The 19,785-nt window shown below is 37.8% G+C and overlaps 1 protein-coding gene across 1 annotated transcript; it reads right to left on the bottom strand.

The window, feature by feature from the left end:
• Positions 1-14,747: 14,747 nt before the first annotated feature.
• LOC135767104 (uncharacterized) lies at positions 14,748-17,541 on the bottom strand. The gene is made up of 2 exons (XM_065276732.2): positions 17,247-17,541; positions 14,748-16,594 (listed from the first exon to the last, which is right to left on the bottom strand). The coding sequence occupies exon 2, from the start codon at positions 16,059-16,061 to the stop codon at positions 14,748-14,750; it is 1,314 nt and encodes a 437-aa protein (XP_065132804.1). The 5' UTR covers positions 16,062-16,594; positions 17,247-17,541.
• Between the last annotated feature and the right edge of the window lie 2,244 nt (positions 17,542-19,785).

Below are 19,785 nucleotides of genomic sequence, written 5' to 3'. Positions count from 1 at the left end.
GATGGTTTTTATTTATTGTGTGGCTGCGTTAAAAAATTCTTATGCAAATAACGATTAAAATATTTTCATAAGTTTGTTGTGTGGCTGTATTACGTTTATTTTATGTAAATAATAATTAAAATGTTTTCATAAGAAACCTTAATGTATATGAACTTGATTTGTAAGAGTACTTTGGGGTTGGACCTTGCTTGCGTTTCTTGGGTCCGATTTCAAAGCCCCCAAACCCTTTCAGCGGTGAGGGTGGACGCAGCGATGTCCTCTGCTAGCGTCAGGTCCTGAGGCAGATCCACCTCCCGTTACACGGCGTGCCCGATTTATGCTGGCAAGCTTGGGATTCCCCCGTCTCCTGACATCATTGTAGCGCTTGGCGCAATGATGGGGATGCCAGCTGATGAGACTGTGGCTATTTCCTCTCACGCCTGTTTAACATACGCTGATTTGGCCGGGTTTCTCCCATCCCCATACAAAACAACTTCTCTGTCTTTGACTGCTCTTACAAGAACGTCGGTCTCCTCGGCTGTGAACCACTCCTGGCGTGCGCCTGGTAAATCCGTCATAATAATAGCAACCCGCCATGGAACTTGCGCCCTTGCGTTTGAAGGGAATGTTGGATAGCGTTCTGATTGGTTTATTTGACGTTACGCCCAAACCACACCTATGAATAATGAACCCACTTCAGACTAACCCCTTATTGATTTGCGCCTGGCGCAAGATTTATTTCTCACGCCGGGAAAATAGCAACAGCGCCCAAGATCCGCCCACAAACTCACTTGCGCTTCGCACTTGCGTTTCAGATCGTTAAAATAGGGCCCTATATCTGTGCCGAATCCACTTCGCCAGGTACAAGTTTTGGAAAGTTTTTTTTAAACATGAACGATTCATACGTAGCAATCTTGCTTTATTTCTTTTATCTGCAATTTTAGTGGTAAGAACAGTAGAGATCCTTATAGAGTAGGGATGTGCATCGATGCATCGCACTCCCATTAAAAAGACCTGTCTAAAATTGATTCTGAATCGTAAGGCTCCGATTCAGTGTTTTATGCACAGCTTGTGCATGTACTACGGCTCCGTGATCAGTAGGAAGTCCTTATCAATCTAAAATCACTACAAGTTTGACTCGTTTATAACATGCATTTAAAAAAGCAACACTCGACAAACACAATCATTTAAAAATATTCTTTATTATCATGAAAATACCTGAAACAATCTGAAGAACAGCGATATAAATATTCCTTTAGACATTTCCTGGAATAGTGTTTGGTATACTACTTCTTCTGTGGCACAAATGGTGATTCTAAGCGAGAGCGCCCCCTGGCTTTTGGATGTGGCTGCATTTCATCGTAATTCATTCAAATTCATTCATTGAGAAAACGCGCATTTGCCCGATTAATTGTCACAACCCTATTATAGAGACTCAAAGCAAAGGGCTACTGACCATTTCCATGCAAGCCAACTTTTCTGCTTATCTCCACGCTGGATCTATTCACATAGGTGTCATTTACACTGTGGACGCTGGGGACATGTCCCCACCACTTTTTGAAATGGCTGATTTTGTATTCTGAAAAATCAAGCGAACAAATGGCCACAAAATGGCAAAGGTTTATTTGCAATCCAGTTTAGATACAGAAAGAAAAAATGTACATTGTCCAAAAAAAGTTACTTAAACAAAATATATTTTTCCCGTCCTGCTGTAATGTTTTTTAATTTGATATTTTGTCCCTACCACTTTTCAACACAAACTGATGCCCCTGTCTATTCACCATTTAAAAATGGTTCAAGGGGTCACAAAACTCATTGTTTGGATCAAATAATGTTTTTTTACAGTCACACATTTTTTACAACCAGAAAAAAATTGGGGTGGGGCAAACTTTGCTTTTAATTTAATACTCAAAGAGCATGTTCTTTATTTATTCTTTACACCATTCCAGCATCTATGGCTATATTCATGGTAAGAAATATACCCAATCCATTCCTGTTGGGGTTATATTTTGTCATAGTAATCCTTGCCAATAATAATATTTGAGTTCCCCTGAGATCCAGTAATTGTATAACAGCATCACAGTTGGATTTTTCCAGGATTTAATCTTTTCTGTGCATCAAATGTATCCCGCCAAAGCATTATTTGGTCATTTAATGTGATGTTGATGGTTGCGATGGAGTACGAGCAGAAAGCCCCCCACGCTCACTCTCTATCTCCAAACTAAGCGCTGTCTGTGCTCTCTCTTTTTTTTAAATAAAACTCTTTTTCTGCACATGATCAGTTTATCAGATTAGGGTTTAGAGGAGCTGCTTTTTTGTATGTGACATCTTTTTGTTCATGTATCTTGTATTCTTGTAGCTAAACTATAACTAATATTGTGCTGTACACTTCCTTTTTGACACAGTAGATGAAATGCTGCTATATTTGCCACATGCATAGAGAACAGACAGCAGATTAAAGGTCATTTGTGCAGCTTTGTAACAACAGACACAAAAACACAAGGATAGAATTCAAATGCGTTTATCTTTAATAATTTAATAAAAAAACACAAAATCAGTGAGAGAACAACACAATAGCTGACTACACACAGATGAATCAGAGATAACAACTATGAGCTCCTCTATGCCTGTAAAACACAGAAGTCTATAATGCGGCAAAAGCTGTAAAACACTGAACGATTGTCAGATCCTGTTGATGACTTTTAACAGAGATTATAGTCTGACACATTTTTAAAAAAAAGTAATAAGTTTTAAGCATTTACAAAACTTAAGAGAAACAGAAGAAGAGCATACATTGTGCATTTTTATACTTCAGTGAAAGATTATTTATTCTTTTTTTGAAACACAACCATCCATTAGATCAACTCTTATCCTTTGAAAGACAGTATTGTTTTTTAATCCATCTAAAAAAAAGAAATGAAAAAGAAAAATAAATAACTTGTTTGATCGTTAAATAATGTGCATATTTGTTTATTATTGTTGTTGATTATTGTTCATACTTACAGTTGTTCAGTTGTGCTCACGTCTGTGCTCACGGCTGTGCTCACGGCTGTGCTCACGGCTGTGCTCACGGCTGTGCTCACGGCTGTGCTCACGGCTGTGCTCACGGCTGTGCTCACGGCTGTGCCCACGGCTGTGCTCACGGCTGTGCCCACGGCTGTGCCCACGGCTGTGCCCACGGCTGTGCCCACGGCTGTGCCCACGGCTGTGCCCACGGCTGTGCCCACGGCTGCTGTAAAGAATGGAAAATAAGTTTCTTTTTGAGGGAGAAAGGAAATCAAACTAAATGTTTAGGCCCTGTATCCACTAAAGTGAAACATGTTAAACTCTAGGGCTTCTTCCACTTGAAACAATTATGCCTTACCCAGATAGCATGCAACCATTGAAACAATGTTAAAAATTGTTACTTTGTCAATGTTAATACCATTGAATCAATATCACGTTTGCACCCTCCATTAATATTGAAAAGATATTGAAATTTCAACAAATCACCATTATCGTGATTGGTGTTTGCTTTAGTTGGGCCCTTTACTCTTGTGTTTTAATGGTAAGTTTTCTTTGGCTGCTGAAGCAGTGTTTTAAAATACATCTGCTATGGCAAAAAAAACAAAGATCTAATGTTATCAAGTAGTTTAATTCTTGTAGATATACCTAAATAATAATAATTAATTACTGTTAAAGATGTGTAAGAAATGGATATTACAGTACTAGTTGGAAGCAGTGTCAGGTCTGTTATTTTGAGAATTATAAAAGCACTTAGCAGGTTAAACTACTGAATCTTTCTCTGACATCATGAATCGGTCTATGAATCTCATCAATGGTGACGATCAACAAAAGAAAGCTTAATGCTGCAATCCATGCTGGGTATCATCGTAGTACTAAACTAATTTATGACTCCCAGCATGCATTGCAGTTGATCGTTTTATCTGAATTTGTTTGCTGATTGTCACCATTGTTGAGATTTGAAGGATGAGTAATGATGTCTGAATGTGTCAGCATTTCTTCTGTGTGTCTTGTCACAGTGTATTTACAAACCAAAACAATTATAATTGTCAATAATGGATCAACATAGTCATGTAAAGCTGCTTAATTTTATAGTATTTTGACATTTTCTAGTGATGTTACGTTCGTGAACGAATTGTTCTTTTTGAACGGATCTTTTAGGTGAACGAATCGTTCTCGTTCACACCATCCATTGACTCATATTTCTCATTCACTGAAATTTCCCTCCCCTCTTGAGGAGCACAGACAAATAAAGCGCGACCTTCTTTCTGCCTTCAAAGAGTGACAAAAGTATGAGCCAATGGCAATCGTGTATTAGCTGTGGCCGAGCATATGATTGGCTCAACGTCCTGAATGAATACGCCCTTCACTGACCGAGCCGCTGTTTTGAGTCTGAACGAACAAACGAGAGAGAGAGATCGCGTTCTTAAACAAACTGAATGACCTAATGAATGAGAAGTATCATATAGAAAGCAAGTGCAACGTAAACAATCTTGTGAAATAATCATGTGGATTTATTTAATAAAGTTATAGTAACCATGTTTAGGCGGACTATTTACCTTAATACAAATGATTATCAAGGTAATTACTGTAGTAAAATGTGGTATTTCTGTTTAATATAGTTTTAATACAACTATCTTGGTCACTCTGGTTACTGTAGAAAAAAAATTAAATGTATTAAATGTGTGGCTAGGGTGGCCATTCGTGCCAGTTCCGCCGGACACGTCCCGAACATGTTTTCGGGTTCGTTCTCCGGAAGTCGCGTTGGTCGACCACATACGTCATCAAGGTTTAATATTTCGGGTTTAATTTCAGAAAAGCAACCGTTACATTTCAAGGAAAGAATGAAACTACAATGATTGTATGTCTTAAAAGAAATAAATCTTAATTTTCTAATGTATTTTAACTGAAATGTGAGAACCTCGATGATGTATGCAGTCGAGCAACGCGACTTCCGGACTTCCTTAATATATTCTGTAGCTTGATAAAAATTATGCTTAGTATTTCACAATTTGAGCTTTATTAAAAACAAACGAGTTTTGTAAAACATCTTTCATTGTCTTATAACACATAAGGACACACATCTTCGCCACCTATTGGTGTATTTATGTAAAATAAAGAAATTGTCACTGAACGAATCAGTGAATGAATCTGAACGAATCATTTTGGTGAACGAACTGAAAATGAACGAGTCACTTAAATGAACACATCTTTCTTTTCCAATGCACATGTGTTTAAACACAAACACACAAAAAAAGAAAATAAAAAAATAGTTTAGTTAATGTCAAGAGTCAATGACCCAACTTAAGCAATCACTGATCACGATAATGGTGATTTGTTGAAATTTCAATATCTTTTCAATATTAATGGAGGGTGCAAACGTGATATTGATTCAATGGTATTAACATTGACAAATCAACAATTTTTAACATTGTTTCAATGGTTGCATGCTATCTGGGTTAGTAACTTTGAACCTGCACAGCAAAATCCCCAGTGTTAAATTAACACTGCTCGGTGTTTATATAATCCACACCAAGATTGGTGTTAAAAAAACACTAAATCAGTGTTAAAGTTAATAAGATAATGAAGTGATTGAGTCATTAATAGTGAACACCTGCTGGTCATTCCGTGTCAAATCAACAAAATTTTGGAATTTTCCCTGTCTTAAAATTTTTATTTTGTTGACTCTTTTTTTGGAGAAAGTAATACTAAAATGAGGAAGAAAGCCAAAATATTAAATGCAACAGATAAAATGCCTAGAGTAATGAACACTATCATCATCTCTGTTTGAAAACTAAAATTACAACTTGCTTGCAGAGTTACATGGATGATAGGTTTATCTTCTAAAGAACTGCTGTAAATCTGGTTAATAAAGTAAGTCACCATTGTGCCGATTAGTGTTTCCTTTAGTTGCGTACTTGGGTCTTGAAGTTTAGTGTTAGTTTTCTTCTGCTCATTGTGGCAGTGTGTTTAAAAAACACATCTGTTAAAGCAGAGGAAGATGAGAGAAATGAAGTCTATAACTGTTACTATGTTAATTAGTATGAAAGTTGAAGTCTTGGGATTCAATAATATCATAAAAAAGTAATCACTGAATATAAGTGTTTAATTGATGTTCTGCCAACCCTGTGAGGCTCCCATGAAATCCAACAGTGCTGAAAAAGTCCACATACCCTGAAGAGTTAAATATTGTTTACCCAAATCTAATCTGTGGTTTCATTCAGACACACTGAAATATCAACAATCAGCCTATAAAACACAATCATGGTGACAATCAACAACAAAACGTCATGCCGCAATGCATGCTGCGTACCAGGATTGTATCATCCATCATGCATTGCAACATGACAAAAATTTTGCAACTTTCTTACCATTAACTCTCACCATCGTTGAGATTTGTATCAGAAATCATGAAGTCTCTCTTAAGCAAAAAACAACAACAACAAATAAACACTGAAGCATGATGGCAGTCTTATTCAATACAATGTAATTTGCATAGAGCTTTTTATATGCCTGTTTCTTCAAAATTTATTTGTGATCAAATGTTTCAATAATTTGTAGAGTAGAATATAAAAAAAAAACAATCTGAGAAGGTCTGGAAGAGCTTCCCTCTACATGAAGCAATGAACAAGTGGTCTTACTAAAACATTGTTGCTATTGCTAAAAGAGGAGAGTTAGATCAGCGAAGGTCAAGGAACAAATGCCTAACTAAAGGAAACACTAATCACAGTAATGGTGACTTCAAATGAACTCATAACAATGTGCTACATTTTGTGATAAATGTCTATTTGACTTGTGAGACATCACGTCAGAAAGAAGATTTGACTACTAAATCACGCGTGTGGATACTGGAATAGTTGAGCACTTGTATTTTGTTCTGACAGCTGTTTAGAAGTTAAACTTATCCATATAGAAAATAACTCTGCAAGTTATCATTTTATTTTTCAAACAGAGATGATGATAGAGAGGCAAACGTGAAAGATTGCAGCTTTTGGAGGCATACACCCAACAGGTTTCATCTATTGCATTTAATAATTTGTCTTTCTTTATTATTTTAGTATTTTCTCCAGAAAACGAGTTATCAAAATAAAAATTTAGAGACAGGAAAATGTCCAAAATGTAATTGATTTGAATGACCAGCAGGTGTTCACCATTAATGTCTTAATCATCACTTCATTATCTCATTAACTTTAACACTGATTCAGAGTTATATTTTTAACACCAGTCTTTTTTAACACCGATCCTGGTGTGGATTATATAAACACCAAATAGTGTTGATTTAACACTGGTAGAGTTAATTTAACACTGGGGATTTTCCTGTGTGGTTAAATGTAATCTAACGTATTTTTAAGAGATAAGTTGCATATTGGTGGTGACAGCCGTTATGATTGGATAAATAAAGCTGTGTCCGAATGACTGAAATAAAATAGTGCGCTATGACTTTTAATAACTGATTGTCTTGCATTTCTGCATCAGTGACAAAACATGTCACCAAGCAAATCTTTCTTGTCCCCTGCGATCTTTGACAATATTACTGTTTAGACAGTGGTTTCTTTGACTGTATATGTGCTCTTCAGTTTCTGATTGGCTGTCTGTTGCTAAATATTGAGTCCTAACATTCTAACCCAGGTTTGTAAATGTTTGGCATCACAATGCAGGGTTAAATTCGGGGTTAAACTCCGCTTCTAAATTACAAGTGTGAAACGCTCCTCAACCCAGGGTTAAAAGAGGGGTTTAGATGGTTATAAGCCAGCATTAAGTGCAGTGTGGAAAGCCATTTTGAGTTCTTCAATGTCACTATTCACTCAGTCGCCCAATCACAGTAGAGGAGAGGCGGCAGAAATACCACATCAACCAACCAGCGCATGATACAATTACTGCTAAACCAAAGACTATGTTCAAAATAGCCCCTTTTCCCTCTTTCACTATTTCCTACATTATAGTTAATTCATATATGTAGTTGCGAATTACAACATTAGCTCAGTCCACAGCTCACCCTTTTAAAACGAAGCAATGGGAAGCTACAATAACCGCCACAGGACAAACATGTCATCGTCTGAGACAACATAGTGATAAAACGCACTCTGTAAAGCAGTTTATAGTTTAGGGCTACTGTAGAAACATGACAGTGACTCTTCCATGTATCAATTTATCACATTCAGTCTGTTCTGCTGCACCTCTATGGGGCTGACAGTAACTGGGGCTCCATAATCAACCATTTGATTTGATTTACTGCATGGGTCTGTATTATTTGTTGTGTAACAATAAAATAAACGTTTTTCATGTAAAATAGGTAATAAATTCAATTTTTTATTTGCTACTGTTATGTTATTACCACCAGCAAACCTTAAATAATTTACTGACTTTATTTACTGACTCTGTATTACCTGTTGAAGGTTCTGCATCATTTAATTCAACAGGAGTCTGTAGATCTCCAACAGAGACTTTAGCAACTAAACAGAGAAATGAAACATTTTAGTAAATCAACCTTTCAGTTATTTTTCTTTATAGCAGGATAAGTTGATAATTGAATGAGTTTTACCAGTGACTGTGAGTTGAACAAGAGCCTGTAGATCTCCTACAGAACAGTAATACCAGCCAGAATCACTCTTCATCAGTCCAGACATCACCACAGTCAAAGATCCTCTCCTATCATAACTGATCTTAACTGATGCATTCTGGGATGTGTAACATCTCTTGTCTTTATATCTGCACCACTGTTTGTGTTTTTTCTTATATTTAGAAGTGTAGAGACAATGAACACTGATATTACCACCTTCATCTACAGTTACACTGCTGGACATCACAGAGACATCAGGAGCTGTCATCACACAGACAGAAGATATTTGTCATTGACATTTATCAGAAACAAAAGCAATCTGATGATGAAGTGAAAAATAAATCTCATACCTGATTGGATTTTGATATTAAACCTCTCTGCCACATCAATGCCTCCTTCAATTTCCACAGCACACATGTAATCTCCAGTGTTTTGATCCTTCAGGTCTCTCATAGTGACAGTAAATAAACTGTGATCAGGATGATCAATTACTGACACATCTCCTTTAGTTTCATTTGCATATGCCAGAATATAACATGATTCTAATCCTGATGGATGATAGCAGCAGTATTTCTTGTGTTGGTTGTATTTACTTTCATAATGAAATGGAATAGTAACAGATCCACCAGTCTGAACAGTTACTGTCGTAAACTCACCACCTATAAATCATAAACAAAACAACAGTTTTACCTAAACAGGTTTTATACGGTAGTTGACGTTTCTTAAATATATATTTTAAAAAATCTGACACGTTTGAAAAACATTTAATCCTAACAAATTAATTTTTTTATGGTTCTGCAGTCTAAAATATTTGCAGTTACAATTATACTCAATTATTAAGAGTGAATAAGATCTCTGTGCATAAAATGAATAGGTACACAGTAAATAATGTTAAAGTAGTTACTATAGCAGATCACACACAGGACATTTGAACATTGCATGTAAATAAACTAAGTCAAACACATACCTGTAATATACCAAAGAATAACAATAATGAACTTCAAACTGACTGTCTGCATGTCAAACATATGTGATGATTTATTTCTCCACATCTTCATCTTGTCCACGTACATTTTCATTGCTTTTTTAAATACAACAGAAACAATCACTTGAAACTAATGAAGCTAAAAGACGGACAGAACTGAAGGAGATCATCTGTCTTTATAGTGACTGTATGTTGTACTTTTATAGCATCTTTTGCTTCCTGTATTTCACAGTGGAGTTGAGACAACAGTTTACACACATAAAATTGTGCTAAAAATAAGAACTCATAAATCACGGGATTTTACTTATATAGGTGATCTAAAATCTTACAATTTTATTTCATGCAAAATTTGTTTTAAATTGTTAATGGGATTTATTTTACCTCATACAAGTTTCCTGCTGTTTCTGGCTGGTAGCATTTAGTTCCTTTTGAATATCTGTCAAAAGGGCAAATATTAAAAAAACCCGCAGTGACTGTAGACGGGAGCTGTGTGTGATAAAAACATGCAGCAATATGCATTCTTCAAAATAAAGGTGCTTAAACAGTGTTTCACAGCGATGCCATAGAAGAACCTCAAAGAATCATTAAGTCAATGGTTCTTTAAAGAACCATTTCATTTTTAAGATTTTTATAATCTGAGACCCTTTTTTTCACCACAAAAAAACTTTTGTGAAATAGAAAGGTCCTTGAGATGTTAAAGGTTCTTTATGAAACCATTTAGAGAGAAAAGGCTTCTATGGCATCGTAAAGCACCTTTATTTTTAAGATCATTCGTTTTTACCAATTATGCACCTTTTAGGTACAAAAATGTTCTTTGTAGTAGTGATTGTTACATGGGCACCAGTTGGGTAGTATACCATACACAAGACACTAGGGGCGCACTTGTAACAAGTCTGTTTGAATAAATCATTTAACCTCTTAGTTACAATAAAGTTCAGGCACTCAAATACTGTGTGTTACTAAATAGGAAAGATCTGGTGAGGATGATCAAAATAGACCCAGCTAAATCACACACCACAGGATTAAATTCATATGCATATATTAGAATAGAAAATACAAATACAAAATTTCCAACACTTAGCTCATTGTCTTTTGTTAGTCCTTAGTTAGGTCCTCCCTCAGACCTTTTAGAAACGTGAGTAATCCAGGAAAAAATTGATAAATCCCAAGATCGTCCATTAAAATGTTGAAGGAAAAACCCCCCAAAAAATCCAATTGTCTCTTGAAACTCAGCAGCAATTAAATCCACTTTTAGTTCAACAAGGAGACACAAATATTCTAGAAAAGGGATTTCAAAAACTAAGGAAATCCTCCAGAATCACATTGTAGGTTTGAACAGCATGCTCCATCTCTAACCATTTCCTACTTTATTTTAGGCCTTCCTTCCTCCCAGGTGTAATCCTTTAAAATAAAAGTCTCTTCCCCTACAATAGGGTTTCAACCTAAAAGTCCTCAAAATTAACCACATAAAGGATGTTTTAGATAAGGAAAACAAACTCAAACACCACCAGCTTAAATAAACAGTGAACTTAAATTAAGGCCTGAAACACAAATAAAATCATATATATGCATTAACAAAATTATGCTTTTTTTAAACACCAGAAAAGCAAAAATATATGCATAATATTTTTTGTGGGCCTTAATAATGTAGCAAGGCTACAGAGTCCCCCCCCCCCTGCCAGCGGCCACATAGGGAGAGTTCCCCAGAAAGGTTTTAAATTGACAACATTCACTGTATCTTCCTTATCATCTGGATGAATCCATCTGACTCGGTAATTCACTGGCCCAAGCTTCATCTTCACCCTGGCTGGCCCTGACCACCTTGGGGCTAGTTTAGAGGAGAAATAATCAGAAGCCTTGGAAAGAGGATGAGCCCTTACCCAGACCAGGTCTCCCACTTGAAAGTGTACATCTCTCCTGTGGGTATTGTAATATCTGGCTTGTCGAAGTTTAGCTTTCCTCACAGATCTTTTAACCTCTTCAGCAAGTAGTTGTTGCCTTTCTATTATAGAATAGGAAAATTGAGAGGGATTTGGAGAATAATTGATAAGTCTCTCCAATGGACCCTGCAGGGGTCTTCCTAAAGTGAGTTCTGCAGGTGTCTTGTTGGTAGTTTCATGTTTGGCATTATTCAGTGCAAATCTGAACTCAGATAGCCACTTGTCCCACTCTCTGTGATTTTCCCCCACATAAGAAGCCATCATGGTTTTCAGAGTTTTGTTGACTCGCTCTGTGAGGTTTGTCTGTGGGTGATAACTTGTAGTTAGTTTCTGAGTAACACCCCAGTTTTTGCACAGATCAACCAAGAGCTGACTAAGAAACTGTGGGCCTCTATCAGAAAGAATGTACTTGGGCACGCCCCATCGATTAAAGATTTCATCCTTCAAAATCCTACAAATGCGTGGAGTCTTACTATCTCTTAAAGGGAATAGCTCCACCCACTTTGTGAAATAGTCAACCACCACAAGGAGATAAATGTTGCCCTTCTTACTTTTTGGAAATGGCCCCATGAGATCGATGCCAAGCATGTGACCAGGTTCGTTCACTTCAGTTGATTGAAGAAACCCCAGGGGTTTGGTATTTGAAGGTTTGTACTGTTGACACACAACACATTCTTTCACATGTTGCCACACATCCTTTCGGACATCTGGCCACCAGGCCACCTCCAAGATTTTAAGAAGAGTTTTCATTTTCCCTAGATGAGCTCCTAAGGGGTTGTCATGGAAATAGCCTAGGAAAGTAGGGGTAAGGGATTTTGGGACTACCAGCTGGTACTTAACACCATCAGCGTTTGGAATAATTCGGTAGAGTACACCCTGTTGGATTTCCCATCTTATTCTGTCACTTTTCTCATCCTTTCCATCCACTTTTTCCATTAATTCCTTAATTTGCTCATCTTGTTCTTGGGCAACTTGTATCTCAGCCAGCGAACTTGAGTTAAAGTTCCACAATGAGGTCTTCACCACATATGCAGCCAAAACAGCATGATCTTCAACAGATCTAGATAGGGCATCTGGTACCACATTCATTCTGCCCTTTCTATATTGAACTTGGAACTGAAACCGTTGTAGCCTCAAAGTCCACCTTGTGAGTCGAGAAGTGGTCTTTGGAGAATTAAAGTAGGGATGTGCATCGATGCATCGCGCTCCCATTAAAAAGACCTGTCTGAAATCGATTCTGAATCGTAAGGCTCCGATTCAGTGTTTCATGCACAGCTTGTGCATGTACTACGGCTCCGTGATCAGTGGGAAGTCCTTATCAATCTAAAATCACTACAAGTTTGACTCGTTTATAACGTGCATTTAAAAAAGCAACACTCGTCAAACACAATCATTTAAAATATTCTTTATTATCATGAAAATACCTGAAACAATCTGAAGAACAGCGATATAAATATTCCTTTAGACATTTCCTGGAATAGTGTTTGGTATACTACTTCTTCTGTGGCACAAATGGTGTTTCTAAGCGAGAGCGCCCCCTGGCTTTTGGATGTGCCTGCATTTCACCGTAATTCATTCAAATTCATTCATTGAGAAAACGCGCATTTGCCCGATTAATTGTCACAACCCTAAATTAAAGGCCCACGTCAGAGCTGCATGGTCAGTGTATACCACAAAAGGTACACCCTCCAAATAATGGTGCCACTTTTCAACTGCCCACACAACAGCCAAACATTCCTTCTCTGAGGTGGAGTAATTCAATTCTGCTCCCCTCAGACTCCTTGAGGCATATGCGATCACACGTTCCTCATTATCAATATTTTGTGAAAGTACAGCTCCAAGTCCTGTAGAACTGGCGTCAGTTTGTACTTGAAAAGGATGGCTCAGATCTGGTTGGGCCAGCACAGGGGCTTTCTGTAGGGCTTCCTTCAGCCTCTCCATACTTTCTTGACATTTTTCCGTCCATTCCCATGTGACACCTTTTCGCTGTAACTGATACAAAGGGGCAGCAAGCTCTGCAAAATGTGGGATAAACTTGTGGTACCAGCCTATCATGCCTACAAACCTCTGTAATGAATGAATGTCATGAGGAACAGGGTAGTTGGTGATAGCGCTTGTCTTTTCTGGGTCTGCTTCCACCCCTTTTCCAGAAACAACATGGCCCAGGAACCTCAATTCATTCTTAAGAAAATGGCATTTCTTCAAATTCAGGGTCAAGTTGGCTTGGTGGAGTCTTGAAAAAACAGCTTCCAGATCTTGAAGGTGCTTCTGCTGGGAAGGTGAGTATACAATAATATCATCTATATACACAAAGCAGATTGTCCCCCTTAACTCACCAAGGACTCTTTCCATAAGACGTTGAAATGTAGCCCCTGCATTTTTTAGACCAAATGGCATGGTCAAAAAATGATATATGCCAAACGGAGTGATGAAAGCAGTCTTCTCGCGACTATCCTGGTCCATTTGTACCTGCCAGTACCCAGATTTTAAATCCAATGTGCTAAAATATTTTGCCCCGTGCATAGATTCCAATATATCATGAATAATGGGCATAGGGTAAGCATCCTGGGGTGTTTTTGCATTTAACTTTCTATAGTCAACACAGAAACGTAGGCTTTGATCAGGTTTTGGCACAAGGACCACTGGGAAGGCCCAAGAAGACTGTGAGGGCTCAATTATGCCTTCCTGAAGCATCCTGTGAACCTCCTCCCTAATAACATCCTTCTTTAGAGGAGAGACTCGATAGGCCTTGCACCTTATCGGTATATCATCGGTTGTCATGATCTTGTGGGTGGTAAGGTTTGTCTTCCCCAGCTTGTCTGAACACACAGAAGGCCAAGCATACAGAAGTTGTTGCACCTCAGGGGGATACCTTAGTATCAGATCATCAATTAAAGTTGGCACCGTGGTAATCAATTGCTCAGGCACTTCAGAGTCCAGGGGTAAAGCCATGTACAAGGTGACTACATGTTCTTCTTGCTGGCTCCATAACTTTTTCCCTAGAGGCTGGCTAAGAAAAGGAAATACTCTAGCTCTTCCATTAATGCATAGTTCATAGTTATATTCGGCCACATGTACTCGTACACCAGTTTGACTAAGAAAATCCAGGCCTAAAATAAGTGGAAAAGCCAGCTGTTCATCTGCCATCACATAGGTATCAACAGTCCACACTAGTCCATGCCACTCATAAGTAATAGGAACTCTACCTTCTGATTTTTGTGCCTTTCCATCAGCTAGCATAAATGTTCTGTTGGAGTGTTTTTGTATTTGTTCACCTGGTTTAGCCAGTGCTTCCCACAACTTCCTCTGCATTAAAGTAAGTGGAACCAGTATCTAATATAGCTTCAACTTGTCGTCCTTGGATACTAATAGCAACTCGAAGCAATGGAGGGGTTGTAGAGTGGACTAAAGCAAGATGTTGGGATTGCCCAGTAGCGGGTTTAGGAACATTAACATGTCGTACTGTTGGATTCTTCTTTCCTTTTTCACTGGCCTTAATTTGATTTACTTTGGCCCAATAATCTCTCTTAGAATTAAGGTCTCTTTCTACCATTGATCCAACCTTAACTAACTGTTCTACTGTATGCACAGCACCACGTAGGCTTCCAGCCAAAGAAGGGTTGCAGTTATTCAGAATCCTTCTTACCATTTCCTCCTCAGGGAGATCATTTTTCCACTTCAGACACAATGCCCTATAGTCATAGGCAAAATCTCTAATACATTGATTAGGCTCCTGGATCATAGCTTTGAGTTGTTCTTCTACCTCTGTAAGATAGTCAGTGGGTAAGAATGCTCCCAAAAATGCATTTTTAAAATCCATCCAGTTGTGGATCTTGCTTCTTTCGGCAAGCCACCAGCTCCTGGCTGGACCAGAAAGAACAGAATTCAGCGTAGCTATAAGTTCAATGTCTGATATATGTCTGAGTGTTAAAAAATTCTCACAACGCTCCACAAACTCTACCACATCACTGGTTTCTCTGGCTTCACCAAAGTGTGGAAACTCAAGATTAATTGGAGGTTTGGGATAGGAAGTAGGTGGCTGTGCTGACTGCCCAGTGTCTGAAGCAGAAGCTCCAAAGGAAAGACGTGCCACAGGGGTGCTAGTTTTTCTTATTTGGGCAACTTCCTTTTTCCATTGTTCATCCCTTCTCTGAAGACACTCTACAACAGCATGTTCTAGCTTATTCAGAGACCTTTGCATTAATTCTTCAATATCCTCAAACCGCTGATCCAGAGTTTCTCTGAAGGCAGTTTCTCTATTAAGTGCACTTTGATTGTGAGCTCGAAAATCATCTTTTAATGTGGAAATTTCTGTGTGTAATTCTTGAACAGATTGGGTGAGGGTGTTTATTTCAGAATCCATTCTCTCAATATCATTTCCTATAGGATTCAAAGGTGGCTGGCCTTCCTCATCACTCTCTTCAGCCTGACTGTTAATGTACAGCTCACTTAATAGAGAACTGATTTCAACAACATCCCTGTAGGTATCTCTAGGTGAAACAGGCTGGAAAGGAAGAGAAGGAAGAGACTCTGCAGCCCCCACACTATCTACATGAATGGACTCTGTCTCTGGGTTTGAATTGGAATTCTGCATTGTAAGAACAAAAATACTTAACACACAAAATATAATTCAATCACAATCCACTCAGTAACCAGTAACACAGTTCAAAAACACATGAGTCCCCGTACGGGCCACCATCTGTAACAAGTCTGTTTGAATAAATCATTTAACCTCTTAGTTACAATAAAGTTCAGGCACTCAAATACTGTGTGTTACTAAATAGGAAAGATCTGGTGAGGATGATCAAAATAGACCCAGCTAAATCACACACCACAGGATTAAATTCATATGCATATATTAGAATAGAAAATACAAATACAAAATTTCCAACACTTAGCTCATTGTCTTTTGTTAGTCCTTAGTTAGGTCCTCCCTCAGACCTTTTAGAAACGTGAGTAATCCAGGAAAAAATTGATAAATCCCAAGATCGTCCATTAAAATGTTGAAGGAAAAACCCCCCAAAAAATCCAATTGTCTCTTGAAACTCAGCAGCAATTAAATCCACTTTTAGTTCAACAAGGAGACACAAATATTCTAGAAAAGGGATTTCAAAAACTAAGGAAATCCTCCAGATAGTGATGGTCGTTTTCGAAGCACTGCTTCATGAGGCTTCGAAACATTTACGAATCTTTTGTTTCGAATCAGTGGTTCGGAGCTTGTTTCAAACTGGCCCAAGTCACGTGATTTTAGCAAACGAGGCTTCATTACGTCATAACTGTTTCGAAACGTTTCGAAAATCCGACGATTCACCACTAGGGGGAGTTGATCACATGACCAGTGTCTTATATGTTTCGGTGAACTCGGGCCAGTTTTATTATAAAAGTTCATAAAACATTTATCCTTCTGACTAATAACACTGCCATTTTGTCTATTTATTGTTTATAGACAGATTTAATGACAAAAATGTGCATAATTAAAAGGGTAGTTAGTTTTAATCATTTGTTTGCCCTAAATAAAACTAAAAACACATAATACACTTTTAACTATGTCTAAATTAAGTTAAATAATTTTTTTAACATATTTTAATAAAAATCTTGCTATTATTTTGTAAAAAAAAAGTGTAAAATGTTTGGCCATATCTGCTTTACACTATTTTGACCAGCAGGGGTCGCCAGCGTGTGTGGTGTTTCGAACTGCTTCGAAAAACTGAATCAATTTTCAAAGCAATTGGTTCAATTGATTCGAAGCTTCGAAAAGCTTCGTTTCTCCCATCACTACCTCCAGAATCACATTGTAGGTTTGAACAGCATGCTCCATCTCTAACCATTTCCTACTTTATTTTAGGCCTTCCTTCCTCCCAGGTGTAATCCTTTAAAATAAAAGTCTCTTCCCCTACAATAGGGTTTCAACCTAAAAGTCCTCAAAATTAACCACATAAAGGATGTTTTAGATAAGGCAAACAAACTCAAACACCACCAGCTTAAATAAACAGTGAACTTAAATTAAGGCCTGAAACACAAATAAAATCATATATATGCATTAACAAAATTATGCTTTTTTTAAACACCAGAAAAGCAAAAATATATGCATAATATTTTTTGTGGGCCTTAATAATGTAGCAAGGCTACACACTCACATTATCCAAACCAAACCATGCCCCAGCGCGATTGTCACCCCTCCCTACTCCCCCAGATGCACGCACTCACACTGTACTTTTTATCGATCCGAGTCCGGGCGCGCTTTCGTCACTAAGATGCGATTGTTTTGAAAAAGCAGGAAGTAAAGCACTCTCTTAACACTGGAACCCACCGTAATGATAAGTCTGTGTTTTTTATTCGGAGTCCTTTGGTGCGTGATTACCAGTGTTGGTCAAGTTACTTGGAAAAAGTAATTAGTTACTGATTACTGATTACTTCCCTAAGAAAGTAATCCCGTTACTTTACTGATTACTTATTTTCAAAAGTAATTAGTTACTTTACTAGTTACTTTTCAAAAACATGATGCACGACCTGAATATGCTACACAGTATAAAGCAATAGGGCCCGGTTGCATAAAGCACCTTAAGTGTAATGTTCCCTTAAAGCTAGGGTAGGTAATGTTTGAGAGCTAGCAAAATTAGAAAACGGCACCTCTTCTAAGCTCCACCCCCTCTCGTTAGCACTCCGTCCAAAGCTACGCCCCCACAAACATGAACGCGCATCCACAGTCGGAGTCAGCTGCAGGTCACAGGAAAACCGAGTATTTCAACACATTATAGGCATCAACCAAACGACTTCATGTCTCATTCACCTGTAACTCAACTGATTTACACCGACAGAGAATCTAATGTTAGCATTGGGCTAATACTAGCTACAAAAATAGCTACGTTGCCTAACGTAACATTTATCATGGAAATAACAAATCCCCCCGAAGCAAAACAAATTATTACCTGTTCAGCAGAAAGACCGCAACCTCGGCATCGCTTTTCAGGCCCTTCAGCTCCCTCAGTTGTCTCCACCGTTCAAATGCTCCACCGATGTTTACGCGAGTTTGTCCTCTGGCTTTATCCAGTACCTGTTTAGTTGCAGCCTTTTCTGCCTCAGATTTTCTTTTTCTAGGTTTTTTATTAGGGCGAGCAGTTACCAGCAAAGCTGGCAGTGGTAGTTTTGGCTGCTTTTTATCTTCCATTGTGCCGGTGTGCCGCAAACTCCTGCTTACTCGGTGTAGTGAGACTGAATATTTCAGGGTGACGATGACGTGATTAGTGCACGCAGGGCAGCGCGCGCAGTGGGGCTGGGCCACGAGACATGAAGGCATCTGATTGGTTCTTTACACACGCACCGAATGGCAGTGATTGGTCGGAGTTTTTACTTTCCTGCAGCTGCTACAGAGGTCTGATTGTTTTCATTCCGTTTTCTGAACACATAATGTATTGACTACTCTCAGGATAGAAGGACCATTTCACCCAGTATAATAAAAAATGTATCTGAACAGGATTACCTACCCTAGCTTTAAATTCACCCTTATATTTCATTTAAACTTAAGGGTGTTGCAAAAAAACCTTAAGCTTTTTCTGTTGCATCTCCATGGCAACAATAGTATTTTAGAAACATGGGTCGCTGTCATGAAACATTTAACGATTACCCTTACCTAAGAGAACCATTTCAGGGATTATACTGTATGCAACACCTTTAAATTATTATCTTACTGTACACAGCAAAATCCCCAGTGTTAAATTAACACTGCTCGGTGTTTATATAATCCACACCAAGATTGGTGTTAAAAAAACACTAAATCAGAGTTAAAGTTAATAAGATAATGAAGTGATTGAGTCATTAATAGTGAACACCTGCTGGTCATTCCGTGTCAAATCAACTCAATTTTGGAATGGTTCCTGTCTTTAAATTTTTATTTTGTTGACTCTTTTTCTGGAGAAAGTAATACTAAAATGAGGAAGAAAGCCAAATTATTAAATGCAATAGATGAAATCACCATAGTTAAATGAACACTATCATCATCTCTGTTTGAAAACTAAAATTACAACTTGCTTGCAGAGTTACATGGATGATAGGTTTAACTTCTAAAGAACTGATGTAAATCTGGTTAATAAAGTAAGTCACCATTGCTCCGATTAGTGTTTCCTTTAGTTGGGTACTTGGGTCTTGAAGTTTAGTGTTAGTTTTCTTCTGCTCATTGTGGCAGTGTGTTTATAAAACACATCTATTAAAGCAGAGGAAGATGAGAGAAATGAAGTCTATAACTGTTACTATGTTAATTATTATGAAAGTACAAGTCTTGGGATTCAATGATATCATAAAAAAGTAATCACTGAATATAA

The sequence above is a fragment of the Paramisgurnus dabryanus genome, chromosome 6, assembly GCF_030506205.2.
Source record: "Paramisgurnus dabryanus chromosome 6, PD_genome_1.1, whole genome shotgun sequence".
In the NCBI taxonomy this organism is placed as follows: Eukaryota; Metazoa; Chordata; class Actinopteri; order Cypriniformes; family Cobitidae; genus Paramisgurnus; species Paramisgurnus dabryanus.
Note: the sequence above shows the minus strand (reverse complement) of the source record. Positions and strands in the feature narration are given on the sequence as shown.

Coding starts and splice junctions, on each gene's coding strand:
- LOC135767104 (XM_065276732.2), bottom strand. CDS start 16,061: ATGCAGAATTCCAATTCAAACCCAGAGACAGAGTCCATTCATGTAGAT.